This window comes from Anarhichas minor, unplaced genomic scaffold, assembly GCF_050575085.1.
Source record: "Anarhichas minor isolate MPS153535 unplaced genomic scaffold, ASM5057508v1 ptg000027l, whole genome shotgun sequence".
In the NCBI taxonomy this organism is placed as follows: Eukaryota; Metazoa; Chordata; class Actinopteri; order Perciformes; family Anarhichadidae; genus Anarhichas; species Anarhichas minor.
This window is the reverse complement of record NW_027466473.1, coordinates 11,072,940-11,090,447: the sequence shown is the minus strand read 5'-3', so window position 1 is coordinate 11,090,447 and position 17,508 is coordinate 11,072,940. Positions and strand designations below refer to the sequence as shown.

General features: G+C 43.9%; 1 protein-coding gene across 1 annotated transcript; it reads left to right on the top strand.

The window, feature by feature from the left end:
• Positions 1-296: 296 nt before the first annotated feature.
• Positions 297-17,296, top strand: ubash3ba (ubiquitin associated and SH3 domain containing Ba). The gene is made up of 14 exons (XM_076101658.1): positions 297-893; positions 11,563-11,616; positions 11,824-12,010; positions 12,103-12,301; positions 12,634-12,803; positions 12,954-13,162; positions 13,627-13,771; positions 13,959-14,079; positions 14,191-14,313; positions 14,435-14,527; positions 15,076-15,220; positions 15,315-15,421; positions 15,919-16,028; positions 16,129-17,296. The coding sequence occupies exons 1-14, from the start codon at positions 766-768 to the stop codon at positions 16,264-16,266; spliced, it is 1,929 nt and encodes a 642-aa protein (XP_075957773.1). The 5' UTR covers positions 297-765; the 3' UTR covers positions 16,267-17,296.
• Positions 17,297-17,508: the final 212 nt, after the last annotated feature.

The following is a 17,508-nucleotide window of genomic DNA, read 5'->3' as shown; positions in this document are numbered from 1 at the left end:
TGTGCACTGCGCATGCGTAGCGTACCAACACCCACTTTCCCCAGACAGGAAGTGTGACCAACTTTTTCCACCATCCAGCCCTACCTCGATGCTTTTCATCTTACTGCCTCGACCAAATGTGATTTCTGCGCGCTTGTGCAACAACAGCGCGTCCAACCGAGAAGAGTGTGTGTTACTCTCAGTTTAACTCATATTCCGCCTTAAAAAACACACATACACACACACAGACACAGAGACTTCCGGTCCTCTCATAAGTCTGCGTACTGCCTCTTTAACTAAAAGGGGCCGCGCAGCCGCAACATTTTACAGGCTGAACATCCGCCCACTCAGGACCCATTCATAAATAAGACATCGTGTGGAAAAATAAGCTCATACAGCATCTGTTTTTTTATTTTATTCAGTTGAGTGTGCGCGAGGGGGCGAGCAAAGAACCAGACATGTTCACCTCGGTCGGGGACTGTGAATCGGGGGCACGGCTGAGAGGGCAGAAGTGACTTCCCATGGCTGACCCGCCTGCTGATGGTTTTGACTTTATGTGCGAGCCGTCAGGAGGCAGCTCGATCTAGCTCAGAGCGTTAGTCAAACCCAGATAAATGCTCCTTTCCTCGGACGGTTTGGTGTTTTGTACATACTTCCGCCTCACTCAAATCACCCTCGTTTAAATAGTCCACCGCTTCCATCCTTCTTTTTTCTTTTTTCTTTTTTAAATAAATGAAGATACAGCAGAGGAGCCGAGGACCTCCCATACCGATGGAGCTGTGAGTTATGGCAGCTAAAGAGGAACTGTATGCCAAAGTGACGCCGCGGAGGCAGCGGCAGAGCCGGCCAAGCACCGTCAAACATGGGTCCGCTCTGGACGTGCTGCTGTCCATGGGCTTCCCCAAGACCAGGGCGTGAGTACACATCTGCACTGTCCCAAGACACACACACAGACACATATATATATATATATACACACACATATACACGTACATACATACATGCATACACACACACACGCGCGCGCGCTATTATAACGAGGTTAAATCAGGCTTCCCAGCAGTATCCCTCTCTCGCCAAAGTTGCATGCCTCCTTCTCTGTCTCTCTGCGTGTTTCAGTGTCATAATCAGCTGATCTGAAGCATCTCTGCAGCCGAAAGGAGACGTGTCTGCTGTGCCATGTAATGCTGTTAACACACGGCACAGCCTATGTGGGGGGGCCATGTCGAATGACCCCTTTTAAACTGTAGTTTTTCGCTCTGGAATCCACAGCCATATATATATATACTGCATGTTCCTCTCTACAGGGTTGTGCAATACGAGTCAATGTGTTTTAATGTTGTGCAGTGGGTAGTGAAGTTGGAACCGTTTTATAGAGTCATGTAGTTCAATGTGCTGTGTTACGATGCATCATATTTTATATAGTTATTATGTGCAAAGTTACCTGTACCTGCAAATATGAGTAAAAAGTAAAAAATACCTCTGAAAATACTCAAATAAATAGAAGTACTACTTGATAATAAGTACGTAATACTTTTGCTCCAGTACCATTACTGTACTTTGGTTACTTTCCACCAACCAATGCAACAGAAACACCGCATCACTGGTACGTGTGTGTCTGTGGGTGTCTATGGTTTTGTTTTTTTGGACACATTTCCCACCACAGAAGAAGAACACGAGAGATGCTCAGTGTTTTCTGACTCACACTTTTCTCTCGCCAGCGCTCCGTATTTTTCAATGGAAAGCTGATCCTGTGGGCATTCCTGCATCTTCTTCTCATTCATCCTTGAGAGAAGAGTTGCCGGGAAACAAGCACCGTTGGCTTGTGAATGTAGTGTATGGATGATGTCATTGTATTAGAAAACGACAATGTGTCGTCGTCTGCTTGCTACTAAGGGTTGTGGGCTCAAGCATCAGCGCAGTGTAACCCTTTATAGAGCCTGAACGTATGCTGAAGTGTTTGGTTGACACTGGGAGGAATGTAGCAGATTGTTTCTAAGAATTTCATGAGAGTTTTAAGCAGTATTTGGCATGAAGTCTTAATATTTAAGACCACAAGTCAACAGAAGCATTTCTCTTTTAAAACCAGAACCCTGAAAATATATAGGAATGTGGAGGTGCTGCATTGTCAATGAACGGGAGGGTAAATTTATAGACGTACAGAACGCAACTTTATGTTGTAAAGTATGCTTTGTAAAACCCATTTCCTTCCTGGTAACTCAACTTGAATCCTTTTACACCTAAATATATCCTTCGATATGCTACGTATGGCCACGGACACTGAGAAGTTCTGCATGACTCAGTTTTTACATCGCGGTCTCCTTTCACCGCGTGAACTCTTATCTAATCGCATAATCTATAATCATAATGTCCTTTCTCATAGTTTGTGTATAGTCAGTGACACGTTATACACCCAGCCCGATGATTTGAGCAGCCCCATCTCGCACAAAAGCCTTTCTGTGTGTGCAGCGTGCCGCGAAATTGTGTCCCATGTAGCAAAAAATAAATAGTTCACTTTGAATCTCTGTCAGCTGCGGCGGTAACCTCAGAGCTCCGTGATTAACCCCCAGATCTGTTACTTGTTTCAGTTTCTGAATTGTAGGATGTAAAACTGTCTCCCAGCGTTATAAAACAAGAGGCCAACACTTATGGAATGACTGCTGGCTCTTATCTGAGTTTTGCTAAGTACGCCAAAAGTACCGAGCAGTCTTTCTTTCTTTTTAGTAGACAGATACAGCATCTCCGAAATTAAGCCTTTTATATCTCCTTGCAGAACAGTCTTCCATCGCTCTCCAGACTGCAGCGCTCTCTCCTCCTGCCTAATGAACCACTGCAGACTATATGAGTGACTGTGGCTGGTTATATGTCTGCAGACTCTCATCTATTACTGATGATCACTTTGATCAAAGGTATAAAATTCTAATGAAGCAGAATAATTCGGCGTCATTACCTTTCGAGCCTGTCTGCTGTGATGTCAGTGGAGACACAGAAACCACGAGATGATAGTGAAGATGAAAATACAGATGGGCAGGTAATGCAACACGGGTGAGGCTGCGTGATGTTTATGCGCGTCACCCTGGGGTGTTTAAGTTCGGTGCGTCGGTTTCTACCTGGAGCTTAAAGCACAGTAGTTAATACACAGAATTAAGTGACATATGGGTCGGGGTTGTCCATATTAGCACAGACACAAGACCTTGCTAGCTGGCTAGCTCTAGTCTTTCTCTATATTATCCCTAAACTGTTCTGTTTACTTACTTGTCCTTTGTTTACCATCGCACAGCATTTCGTTAAAAAGAAAGCGATTGAAGAGAGATAAAAAATGACGTTCTCTGAGCTAACGAGCTTACTAATGGTCAGTTTGCAAACTCACTCAGTGTTGTTGTTCGTGGTGTCACTATGGGCCTATACGCTGCTTTCATCAAACCTGTTTCCAGCAGCTGAAACAGACGGAGTCAGCAACTATTATTTACAAGCTTACAGAGCCTCAGGAGGGAATGTGGGACACGCACCAGGTGGGAAAAAACCTTCCAAATAAATGCAAATAATAAGGCACAATGTGTGTCGGTGTTGTGTTTATAGCTCGCTGCGCCGCCCCCATGTTTTTACAATTTGTCAATATAATCAATGAATTAGTAAAGTACAGCTTTGGCCAGACATTCAATGCCAGCTCTCAGTACTTGACAGATTTGGATACTCGGTTCTACAGATATATTTTGGTACCATTTAAAAAGTATTCAACACCCGGCAGAACTCTGTCCTGTAAAGAAGAACTGCGACGCTAATCCAGATTGTCACGTTGTACTCGTTGGTTCAGCCACCGAACCAGACACAAGACAGGAAAACTTCAAAATAAACAGCTGACTTGCATGTTTTTGCTATCAGGCCCGAGAGGAGAAGCAGGAATAATAGGAAAATCAGTTATCAGTCATAGCTTTAGGGAACAAGAGCTTCAATGTGTTTGAGGAGTTAGTTTAAACCAGTGGGGAGCATGAATCACACACACACACACACACACACACACACACACACACACACACACACACACACACACACACATAGAAACAGCCCCTCTAATCCCTTTGGGGGAATTTTCTGCTGAGTCATTCAGGAATTGGCTATTGTAATCAGATAGGAGCTGGATGGACAGTGGTCTCTCTCCCCGTTCTGATGAGAGCCTGACAGACGCACAGAGTTTCATCGTGTTTATTTTTTTTGCTTTTGTTTAGTTATACAACGCTGGGATTGGACAAAAGACATCAATTTTGGTTGGACAATGAGTTGCTTTGGCCTTTTTCACTTTCCTCCCACCTCAATTAACAAATACAGACCTGTGAAATAAAGCACTGCAGTTCAATCTCTCAACCTGCTGTAAATACAATACAAATATTGAATCATTTATTTGTTTATTTCGATTTTCGATTTAATCTTTAAACAGGAATTAGCCCAAAAAAATACCTACCAAGTGTCATGTTTTGGATTGTATGATTCAAACTCTCTCCAACAAAATCCCTGACGGCTGGACCTCAGTGTAAACTCTTTTCCTTTATTGTGCTGGTTGTGCAGTCTCACCAGTGTATTCAAAGTCCCCAAAAGGTCCTCGCTTTGTCATTCCTCATTCACCTTGATTTAAAGCATGAGTCATCCCTGTCGTCCTAACGAGACACACACACTATATGTGTGTGTGCAGTGTTAAATGTCGTGCTTGTGGCCAAAATAACTGGGCATACTGGAGTCACACACCTTGAAATGAATACGTTTCAGGATACAGATTTGTGTATAATCATCTGATAAGCTTTGTTTTGTTTCATTACACAGAGGAATAATGGAAACAGGAAGTTGATGACCAAAATGTAACAGAACATCGACCGGAGCGGTGGAGGCCGAGGCCTTTTTTCACTCTGTCTGCTATCAACCAGATCTAGAAGGAGGCATAGAACCAGAGACGTTCCCTGTCAGGCAATACAGCAATGTCATGTGATCTTTTAGACCAATCACAGGTGTTCTCACAGTGACGCATGTGTGTGGAAAATTCAACGACTATACTTTGGTCAGAAAGCCTGTGCTCTCAGCAGCACTATGCCCCCCCCCCCGCGCCCCCCGTCTGTGTTTCCACCGTTGCATGGGGCAACTCCATCACAGTAAATACAGATGAATCTGTTGGTTATTTTTCAATTCGATTCAACTTGTTTGGTTATTTAAATACATTTTGAACATTTTGAAGATGCCCCTCACAACTTCTAAGAGTCCACTTTGACACTTTCTAATTGTTTTTGTCCAACCAACAGTCCAAAACCCAAAGATATTCACTTTACTGTGGCAGAAAATAGAGAAAAGCAGCAAATCCTCACATCGGAGAAGAGCAGATTTGAGTCTTCTGCTGATTGGATCATTGAATAATTGACACATGGTTTCTGCACTAGTCTGATCCCGTGATGGGGGCCTGTTGGACTGACTTAGCCTGAAGACATTTGACACTAAAACACAACCGTGCCGGACAAATATTCACTGGTTTAAGTGATTTTTACATTTCTGCTTGCAATTGTCAACACATCTTTACTCACTGGTACATTTGAAGAGAATTAGAATGACATGTCATAAATTAATTTGCTGCTATGATATTTACTCGGAAATTAATTGTTAAAGAAAATGCTAAATAGATTGTATTTAATACAGCCTATCATGCAAAAGGACACTCCCGTCATATTATGCACCCTCATCTTGGTTGATAGTGAGCTTCAGTTTATAAAACAATGACAAAAACCTAAAGGACGGCTCGGTTTTGTATAATTTAATGATACTTTTGAGGTCGCTTCTATACAGTGCTTATTTCATACAGGTTGTCTTTAGTCCCTGACAAGCTTATTGTCTGTTTCATCATGCTTCTCGAGCGAAGACTTCAAAGCCACTGTGGTTACTGAGCTGTACATCTAGCTTGGATAACATCACGTACGGTAAATTTCCACCCTTCTGAGAAGTCTTCTCCGTGTGAAAGAGGAAGTCTGTGAGCACGCAGACTTTTTTCCCATCGACACCACTTTCATAACTTCTGCCTTAAATGCTACGTGTCTCACTCCGCTGTCATCCAACATGCAAAACAAACAAAAAAAGCATCACGTGGAAACCTTTTTTAGTTCATACAAGGGCGCTACATGATAATAATTCTACACATAACTTATGCATACATGTGACACTTTGGTGCCTGCGCGTTGCGGCTCGCAAGAACAAACTCGAAGCTTGTGATCGAGAGACAGCCAAGAGGAAGTCGCCCATTTCCGGAAGTGGCTTGTGACCTTTACTGAGCGCTGTGTTGAGACGGTGGTTTAAGGGCGGCTCAAAAAGGAGATTCACATGTCACTTGCAGATAGGAAAATGAGTTTGGTGTACTGCCCGAGTCATCAAAGTTGAAAAAAGGCCTGAAGATTGCAAACCGTATACCTTTTTTATATATTGGACAGAAATCAGATTGACCATGTTTAATCAAAATAAAGAATGATTTGGGTGTCAGAAGTGTTGTTTTAAGGCCTCCACATGCCTACAAAGCACGGCTCAATCATATGCTGTTCGCTTCATACGACACATCCCGGGACTTTCGAAGAGTGCCGTGTGATGCATCACTATTTTGCCGCCGTGCCTCATGTATTCTTAGTGAAACATTCGCTTTGTGCACTTTGACTTTGTTTCGCTGACGTCACTTGTCCGGAGCTAAAAATAACAACTCATGCCACAACAACACACTTAATCATTGGTTGAACAGAGAAGCTTCGTAATAATCCTTTGTTCAACCTGGTAAGCTTGATGGACACATATAGCGAGGAACATTGTTAACGTCACACAGACGCTCACACGGTTCATTTATTGGTGTCAATCTCCCACTTGCTCTTGTCTGCCCCTGTGGACTTCTCAGCTCTCTTCTGTAGAAATAATGAAGTGAGACGAGGAGCAGCGGTTCCAGACACAGGCTGCACACAGCTAGCTTTGTTAAAGACGTGGTGCTTAAAGCGTCGCCCTGTCAGCTTGAAACAAAGGCGTGTGTGTGTGTGTGTGCGTGTGTTTGTGTGACCTGAAACAAAATGTTGTGCTACCAGAAAGCAACTGTGCCGACGCCATTCCCCATGCTCACGCTCACCCGCTTCACCTTCAACCTTCTGACGATTCCTCTTATTTCATTCAGTTTCAAGTACATTTTTGGCTCTTTTGTTGTGTTTCTTCTACCATACTGTTTTTAATTATGTCACATATAAAAGGAAAGCTTATTTTTTGTATCAGTAGATGCTAGTTTTAGCTGTTTTGCTGGTAGCTAGCACAGGAGTCCAAAGTGTGTCGGCACTCCCTGGGACGATTGGGACAGTATCGTTTCCATTTCCTACATGTATTATTTTTTCAAAGAAACATGTGAACAAGTGGCATTGTAAATATAGGATGTTTAAATTTAGAATTTAGTCATTTTTTAAAAATTTAAATGACATTTTGTTAGCACAGAACAAGGTGTCCCAAACATCCCAGGGAGGTGTGGACTTTTGGGGAAATGCACTCCTTGTACATTTAACAAAATGGTGCCTTTCATGTTTGGGTTGGTGCTCTAAAAGACTTCATAAATTGTCCGCAGACACCTGTATCTGTTCAGTCATCACATTAGTTCAAGTACTCTGTGATTAATGGGAGTTTATTTATTTTGTGTCGATGCAAAAGTGTCCCAAGCGACCGCGCTCTCCCGATTACAATCAGTCAAAGCATAATATGTGCCATCTTTGTGTTCTACAAAACACCCTGAACAGATCTGTTGCAAAGCCAAACGCTTTTTCTTCTATTTTTTCCTGGCCAGTCAGCTAGTGGGCTCACCAGGCCCGAGTGTCGGCCAGACTGGACGTAGGGAGGCACATTTCCTCTGCTGACGGGGCTCTCCTCAGGGGGCAGTCCGCTGTTGGGCAGCCACAGTGCTCTCAGAGCGATAAGTGGCTTTAGTGGTGAGTGTTCGCAGTGGGCTTGTAAACAGGAAGTGTTGTGTCGCCCATAGAGCTGAGTCGGGGAGGGGCCCTTGGGAGTATGTAGCTGTGTGTGTGTGTGTGTGTGTGTATATGTTGCGAGAGGGTGACATGGTTTTCGTTAACGTCAGCTCTAGATGTTTGTTACTTTTGGCTTTCATTTCTGATTTCTTTTTTCCTTCTTGGCTAACACCTAGCTATGAAAATGTACGAGATTCATTCGTGGCGCAATAACTTCAAACACAATGTTTACAGGAACCCGAAGTGCTCACACTCACGAGAGACCATGAGAAGTGTGCATGTTGCCTGATTTTAAAGTGATAACTTTCATCCAAGACATCCAAGTTTAGCAAAGAAAAGGTCAGCTGTCATAAACAGTCCAAAGCATGTTTACATATATGAGAAACCAGAAACACTGTTTATTTATGCTGTTCAAGCAGACAGGCAGCCAACACATTTGTATCTGTAGTGGAGTTAAATGTGGAACCAGGAACTGAAAACATGAAAGACTGTTTCCAATATGGCCTTCAACAGTGGTGAATGTGCAGTGAAGTGAAAGTTGTTGTCTAGCCCGGTCGCTGTAATTCATGCAAACAGTACAGCTGATATGAAGCTGAACCGTATCCAGAGCGACTTCTCTCCCGAGCACTCTCAAACCTTTTTTTTTTTTTATTATCTTTGTCTAGCTGTGAACAGGAAATGCAGTTTATAAATAACTCAGTTCTTGCTAAGAGCAAAGAAGAGGCCTCTGGGTTAGCTGCAGTTATCGAGGACAGTTTCAACCACGGTGGAACACATAGAAAAGGCCATTTGAAACATGAATATTCAGTTCAACAAGAAACAGACTAGTATAGATTTATTTAAAAAATACTAAAGTGTCAAACAGCAGATGCTGTATACAAGGCTGAAGGGCCAGGAGGTGCTGTCTTCCTGGCTAAACGTGGACCAGCTGGCCCATGAGAGAGACAGAGAGAGAGAGAGAGAGAGAGAGAGAGAGAGAGACGGCGCCTGTGAAACTGCTGCTTGCTCTGCCCAGCGCTGCTCCCCGAAGGCCGTCGCAGATGTCGACATGCTTTCTTTTTGCCTCAAGGAGTGGAAACAAAATAGAATTGGCACTGAATAATCCCAACACATGTTATTCTTAACATTCCGTCTGAAAAGGACGAGTCTTTGTATGCAGTGTTTGGCAGGTGCACCGCCACAATGTCCCCCATGCAGCATGAAGGCCAGCAGGGGCAATGACGTGTGGAGAGGAGTGGAGCTAAGGAGGGTCCCCAATAGCCTAGGATAAATAAAATATTTGTTTATCATTTTTATGGTCTTAGAATGGTTTGACAGACAATTTTTGTGTGTCTAAAACTGTGTTGAAGCCTATATCTATCTAAGAACAAAACTATACATCTCATCCTTAAAGTCAGCTTTACAAAGCAGCTCTCACTTTGGATTTTATTATATACATGAAGAGGAATCTTGGTCTTGCCCTGCCTTGGTCTTGAGCTCGACTTGGTCTCAACCCTCCAAAATCTTGGTCGTTATACTCTCTGGTCTTGGTCGTGACCTGGTCTCCCTGAAGGTGGTCTTGACAACAATACTACAAGCCATATAATCCATTTACAGTTCTGAAGCTGAACCCTCCAGCCTCCTGCATTACATTTTGAATCAACGAGTAAAAAACAAATGGCAAGCAACACCACACTGTATCTCCTGCTTGATAATGTATTATATCATCTATGCCTGGGACAGGGTCTCCAGTAATTCCAGCAGCCCAAAAAGCCGATTAAATTGAAGTAAACCTCTCTGTGAGCGTGAGACCTTTTCCATTATTTCATGTCTCAAGAGTTCCCTCTCATAAAAATAACACCGAGATTAGAAGCAAGCAATCCAATGTTCTAGCCCGGATTGGATTTTGTGACGTCTCGGTCACATCTGCTTGTAATCCCATCATGCTTTCTGGGGAAAAGAAATCCCCTTCTTTTCCTCCTCCGCACAGCACCAGGTGGAACCTCTGAATAAGGCCGCTGTCTTAAGCCTTCTACGTGCTGGTTTATACTGCAGGAATAAAAAATGGATCAATCGGGTAAAATGCTGTCATCCAATGTTCTAGCTAACAGTCGAAGGCCCGATGAGGTAAACGAACAGGAGACTTTTATCCAAGTTTTGTCCGTGTGTCTCTGTCTTTGACTTCATCTTCGCCCTGCATTTATTTGCGTGTGCATGTTCTAGTGGTAGCTCTGTGTGAGCCATCTGCCACGTCGCTGTAGTCAGGGCACACACACGCCCCAGGGTTCGGGGACTTTGCCGTATCTAGGACCCTCTCAGTGGGGCAAATTTAAAAATAGCTCGTCGAATTTCAGCGCTGGAGTGGCACAGCGAACACACAGAGAAGCTGCAACACGTCTTTATCGTGCTGGGAATTTAAGTCAAAACAGAGGCTCTACGACGGTACAGAAAACTGCACTTTCTGCTCGTTCATTTTACTTTAATACCAGTTGTAGATTGTCTTTTACGTTTACTAGAACAGTGACGATTAGCGCAATTAGTGTTACCCTTTTAAATTTTTGTTCCACATAACGCGGTAAGAACTTCAGCTGAAAGGAGATTGGATCGCATGGCATGTGGTCGAGTCTTAAAGGTCAGATGCTGCGGCAACAGTGCTCAAAATACATTTCCTGTTGCTTAATAGTGAAATGAGCCATTTGCAACGTCAACTTGCTTACTTTAGTTTCTTGTCAGGGATCCAGACTGTTGGAAAGGAAATCGACAAAGATAAAGTATCAAAAGATGCATCTTTGATACGAGGTGTTTCTTCACTTATATCTACTTTTGCATTGAGAAGCTTTAAAATGAAGGAACAGACACCTCACTCTCTGTAAAAGTTACTTTCAGTTGCCACCAACTCTCACTTCATCATTATTATTTATATATATAGACTAATTTAGGATTATTAAGTGGAAGGTTTTTTGAAATACAATCTCATCCAGACACTCTGTTGTTCCTCTCGAAACTGAAGAAAGCTGCTGGAATCAGTGAATCCCTTCAGAGGCGGCCCGCCGTACCAGAGGTTTTATAAAAAGACACTAATTAGATTTTGAGCACTCAAGAGTAATCACGCAATCAGCTCTTGTTTCAGAAAAGTCACGAGAAGTTATAGTTTTATAAAGTGACACAGATAAATCACGTAGTATACATCAAAACACGAAGCATTACCGTGTTGTTCTTTATTTATGGTGTCTTAATATTCTGACATTTTGCTGCTGCAGAAATTAATTGTTAACCAAGTCTGTGAGCGGATTTCTGGTGCCCCCCCCCCCCCCCCCCCCCCCCGTAACACACAGTGCTCGCTATTTAATCATCTACGGAATCACTTCCGACCGGAATTGTGATATTTTTCTGATATTTTCGTAGCAAAGAATGTGTTTCGAATCAGCATCAATGCAGTTTCATGAAACTCTGGTATGAATTATGACTTTACTGCTCTCTCGGGATGTTTGCTCATCGTCACGTGGAAGCACAGCAATCCCCTCCTAATAAACACGGTCCGGAAGAGAAACTATTGATTTTGTGACTGTGCTTTGATCTCCATTCCTCTCTCTCTCTGCAGCTTGAAAGCTCTGGTTTCGACAGGAGGGAAAAACGTCCAGGCAGCTTGTGACTGGTGAGGCCAACACACACTTTTACTCCCATGCTCTGCCCCAGTTATTAATGCACAATGCAAAACAGAAAGCCCTTGTAACAGTAAATATAACTATCTACTGACCCACTGAAGCGTCACTGCGCTATTACAACTGTATCGCCCTCTGCTGGACGTCAGCCGCCCTCTCTCCCGCTCACTGTCCCGCTTGTTCCCGTCTGCCCGCTCCAGGCTCTTCTCCCACGTGGACGACCAGTTCCTGGACGACCCCCTACCCAGAGAGTATGTGTTGTACATGCGACCCAGTGGGCCGCTGCTCCAGCAGCTCTTGCACTTCTGGCAGCAGTCCCGCCTCTCCTGTGGCAAGAACAAGGCACACAACATCTTCCCCCACATCACCCTCTGCCAGTTCTTCATGGTCAGTGGTGCATCACTGCTCGATGCTCTGGTCTGTTTCACAGCCGTTACACATTCGGTGACCTTCCTGTTTTTTTTTTTTTGTCGTCTCAGTGTGCCGACGATAAGGTGGAGGCTTTGACCGAGGCCCTCCAGACCACCGTGGCCAAGTGGAAGGGTCGCATACCCATGCCCCTCCCGCTGGAGCTCTACACCTCCTCCACCTTCATCGGCCTCTTCGTGGAGGAGCAGATGGCGGAGGTGCTGAAGAGTTTGGCGTCTGATTTTGCGACTGAAGCAACAGCTAAAGCAGGTTTGAGACTCCCCTTCGTCCGTTTGATGGGAATCACAGTAAACGATCTTTGTAGACGCAGTTTACGTGGTAATTGTTCCCAAACCTGTTCAAGACTGATGCCGCTTAAGAGGCTCTCATTTTGATATTCATACGCGGACAGTTGTGGACTAATTACGTTTACTATGATCATATTTTGGGGATGAGCCGAGCAGTGCCGACAGATGATACATTTCCATTTTTCTGTCAGTGGAGAACCGCCACAGAATGGAAAACATTTTACGATTGACCTGAGTATACGTATACACGTAATACATTTGCTGTGCACATGTCTCTCTTTGTCCTTCGTCCAGATGTCCATGTCGAGCCTCACAAGAAACAGCTTCATGTCACTTTGGCATACCACTTCCAAACCAGTCACCTTCCAATCCTGGAAAAGTTGGCCAAAACGGTGGATGTGTCTTCAGGCTGCGACTGGCTGGCTGTGCTCTTCTCACGGGATATTCGGTTCGCTAATCATGAGGTTTGACTTGCTCCAGTTTGATATTTCTGACGTTAAGGGAAAGAAATGTTGCTACAATCACAATTATTCCTGAACAAAAAGATGCACGATCTGCACGTTGATTCCACAGTGCCTTTCGTCTAATGGCCGTTAACCATCTGCCCCCTGTAGACACTGCAAGTCATGTACCCGTATGCGCCTCAGAACGACGACGAGCTCGAGCTGATGCCCGGAGACTTCATCTTCACGTCTCCGGTGGAGCAGAGCAGTGCCAGTGAGGGCTGGGTGTACGGCACCTCGCTGGCCACGGGGCTGTCGGGCCTGCTGCCCGAGAACTACGTCAACCACGCCGATGAGTCCGACACCTGGGTCGTCCATGGGTAAGGACAATGAAGCGCCACGTATCCATCGCCATGTTTCTTGAATTAAAAAAAGAAATCCTGATCTTTAAGGAGCACGTGTAGTACAACAACAGAAGTAGCAGGTTATCACTGATTGCCCGTCAAAACCACCAAGTCTCCTTTTTTGCAACCGCTTCACAAAGACATCAGTGGGTGTTATCTCAAACTGACAATCCACAAAAATCTCTTCAGTTTAAGCGGAAAAGTACACAAATAAGTGGACGTTTCTAAGCTGAATGGAAGGATTACAGGGAAAGAAAAGAAAATGAATCATCTTCTTGGCCTGCTTCTTGACTCTTTGATGTTTCCAAACACACGTTTACTCCCTGACTTCTAACTGTGCCCTACTTTTGCTTATTCCTGCGTTCCTCTATGGTCGCATAATGTAAGCTGTATGTCTACAGGAGTTTTTTAAAGTCCCTGTGTGTGTGTCTGATCCTCAGGTCTCACTCGATGCTCACCTGTGCCTCTCCGTCGAACTCTGGCAGCACCGTGGCTGGGTTACTATTTGACGGACAGCTGAGTGACAGTCTGCTTGACAGTTTCATGGATCCTCCCGGCCTCACCGGCCTCTGTCCTCCCATGCAGGTACGTGACTTTTCCCTCTGGCTTGCAGAAAAACAAATGCATCATCGGGCTGCATGCTGAAGTTAAAGAGAACCTCATGAACCTCACTGAGCATGTTAAAACTCACAATGAGTTAACAGGAGCTTAAGATTTAATGCTGTGAAACTCTCTACAACGCGTCAAGATTTAAAGTGAGTCTTTATCTCAGGTGTCGAGGCCGACCAGCCAGTCGTCTTCGTCCAAGATGAGACTGTTTGTGTGTCGCCATGGGGAGAGGATGGATGTGGTGTTTGGGAAACACTGGATCACTCAGTGCTTCGACTCTAAAGGTTTGCATGGACCGTAGATTAATGTGTTTTTTTTTAAGACTGTAGGCTTACACTAGACACCTTTTGAGTATAGTATTTCCTTCTGTAAGATTCTCATTTGTGTTCGCGTAGGCCGATACATTCGCTCTAATCTCAACATGCCATCCAGCCTGCCAGCTAGAAGCGGAGGTCACCGGGATTATGATAAGGATTGTCCAATTACTGTGTTTGGCTCCACCCAGGCCCGTCTTGTAGGTCAGTACATTTTCATATACATTTTAGGTTTTTAAAGATTGTTAAACACAGTAGAGATTATGTTGACATGAAGATTAAAAGGCCTTGAAATAGTATCGCACTGTGTTTTGGTCCACTTCAGGTGAAGCCCTGTCGGAAAGCCACACAACAGTAGACTTTATTTACTGCTCTCCCTCTCTTCGCTGCGTCCAGACGGCTCACCACATCCTGCAGGGTAGGACCTCGTCAGCACCACACACACAAGTTACACAGCGTCTATTCAGGTTCCTCCGCTGGCACGTTATGCAATATGCATACATTTCAAAAGGTTACCGCTACAGGATAATGTTGGATTCTTATTGGTGTTGTTTTTTTCGATCTGAAACCTTCGGTTTGGCTCGGATCTCAGTAGGATGTGTGTAGTTATATCAAGCTTCCTCAAATCTCTGTGGTACCTAGAGGCATCATTAGGAAACAAAACAGATGAGAAATAGGTTTAACTAACTGATTTTTCCCACCACTTACTTTCTTTGAACACAGCAAAACACCTAATTAATGTTTTCTTTATAGAAATACTTTCTTTGGGTTTTTTTTTTGGCGAAACCTTGAAACCAGTAATTTCATGTTAGGGCAGCACCACAATTACTGTTACTGCACCAAGTCTCACGTTTCATGCGAAGATGTATTGAGCGAGACAAAATGACACGACAGAGTAGATGCAGAGATATCTTATCATCTTCTTCTTCTTCTACAGTTTCTCTCTGTGCTTCACTCTGTTTTCAGGTCTCCAGCTGGAGGGAAAGACAAAAATCCGCGTGGAGCCTGGATTGTTTGAATGGACCAAGTGGGTTTCAGGCACATGTTTACCCGTCTGGATCCCCCCAGCTGAGCTGGCTGCTGCTAACCTGAGTGTGGACACAACATACAGGTACACAGCAACACCAGCGCCACAGCATCCGCAAGCTTTCATCTGTGAGGCTGCAATTTACTAAAATCGTTTCTGTCTATTGTTTTGTCCCTAGACCTTATTTTCCCATAAGTAAGTTGGCGGTGTCAGAGTCTTATGACACCTACATCAGCAGGAGCTTCCAAGTAACCCGAGAGATCCTGGCGGAGGGCAAAAACCTGGGTAAAGTGGTGTTTAAAACATGTATCCAGGGAAATTAATACCAACTTTACTAACCACCAAATGTTGGCAACATTCCCAGGCTGCAATGCCCTCTTTTCTTTTTTCGAGACGATTATATTTTAATGCTTCTTGTTTTCCTGCTCTAAATTAAATCTCCGGTGGCTGTACGGTACATGGAGCATGAGCCAATGCAATCAAAACTAAACAATCATACGGATTTGCATGAAACAGGCTCCTGCTTTGCGAGCCCTACACAAAGAACATATACCTGACTCTACACACAATAGGGCGGAACAACAAGCACTTTGTTCTTAGCTCGCTGGCCTTCTGAATCCAAATGTTTGATTTGGACGATGTCCCAATCTCTATCTGAAAAGAACATGAGTCAAAGAACATTTAAAGCTGCATATTATGGACTACTGAGTGCCCATAGCCAGTATAGAAAGCTAACGGTATCGGTGGAACGTGGTTCCGCGTTCTCTACCTCTTTCACACAGGTAACACGGTCCTGATTGTGGCCCATGCTTCCTCCCTGGAGGCTTGCACTCGCCAAATACAAGGCCTCAGTCCCCAAAACGCCAAGGACTTTGTCCAAGTGGTCCGAAAGGTCAGTTTTCTGCTTTAGTTTTCAACGCCTCTTTCATTTCCATCCTGTCCTCAATCTCTTTTTCTATGATAACATGCACATCCATCTTGTCTGTGCGCAGATTCCTTACTTGGGCTTTTGCGCCTGTGAAGAATTGGGAGAGACCGGGGTGTGGCAGCTGGTCGACCCGCCCATCTTGCCTCTGACACATGGACCCAATCACAGTTTCAACTGGAGGGAAATGCTAATGCGGGACTGAAGGATTTGCTATCTGGCTCTCTATCTTTTGGCAGCCCTGAACTGCTGAAAAAATATTTATTTTCAACCCACCCTTCTGCTATAAATTCAGCCCAACTACCAAAAAAAAAAAACACATAAAAAAAACACGTCTGGCTTCCGTCAAAGACATGCAAAAAAATGCTTGCAAATGTATTCAGACACACTGCTCAGGAATGAGAAAATACAGTTTGTGTTGAGAGATCACAGCGAAAATGAGCTACAGATCGGGCGGCAGTCGCGTTTTCCCCTCAACGTTCCACTTCTTCGCCCCCAAAATGTCGGGGTGCTACGAGATATGTGGACTTTTCTTGATGGTTGATTATGAATCAGGTTTTATGCCACGAGAAGATGTCACTGTCTGTGGCTCCTCCGCAGGCGGGGGGCGTTGACGACTTTGTGATCTGCTGCCTTCTCATACACTGTGACAAGAAATAGATGAAAAAGACTTGTACCACAGAAATATTTTTACATGTGTCAGAAATTATTATTATTTAACTTGTAGCTACGACCCTCCTGCAAAAAAAAAAAAAAAAAAAAGCACAAAAGAAATGTTGACAATCAGATAGTTGGAGAACTGATCTTCATTGTTTCTGGTGCTGAGGTGGGTAGTTTATGATACCTGTTTTATTCCTGCAAATGTCATATCATTAAGTGATTCTCCTTAAGTTAAAATTAACGTGCACACATGAATTGTTTCACCTTCCTTTAATGCCGTTTTGATTGCCACCACAGGAGCAACCGCGTCAACATGACTTAAAATGAATATAATGAAATGCAGACGGCTGTTGGGTGCATTGACTAAAACATTTGGTATTTCATCGTGAGCCTGACATTCTGTAAGCCTGATAACCACACTGCTTTTCAAACACTTGGTGCACTTAATTTGTTTTGGTTATGTCAGATGATTTAACTGCTTACTGTCTATACCGATGATTTGTTGTATGACTCAGAAATTCTATTGATACTGAATAAAGCCAGGTTGTGGAGTTATGAAGGCCTATAAATATCAATCGGTGCCATGTGTTCTGTAAAAACATGTTTTATTTATGGGAATTAAGGTTGCTCTATAATTTTTGGATCCGTTTTACGTAAACAGCACAACATTTACTCAACATGCACAGCTTACACTTTAATTAGGCCCCACGTTTTTACCTCTAAACCACCAGAAGGCCGGCACATTTAGAGAGGTTAGCAGTCTGTCTTGCAGCAATGTGCTCGTGAT

Coding starts and splice junctions, on each gene's coding strand:
- ubash3ba (XM_076101658.1), top strand. CDS start 766: ATGGCAGCTAAAGAGGAACTGTATGCCAAAGTGACGCCGCGGAGGCAG. Junction 12,804..12,953: donor TTCGGTTCGCTAATCATGAG/GTTTGACTTGCT, acceptor TGCCCCCTGTAG/ACACTGCAAGTCATGTACCC. Junction 14,080..14,190: donor TCAGTGCTTCGACTCTAAAG/GTTTGCATGGAC, acceptor GTGTTCGCGTAG/GCCGATACATTCGCTCTAAT.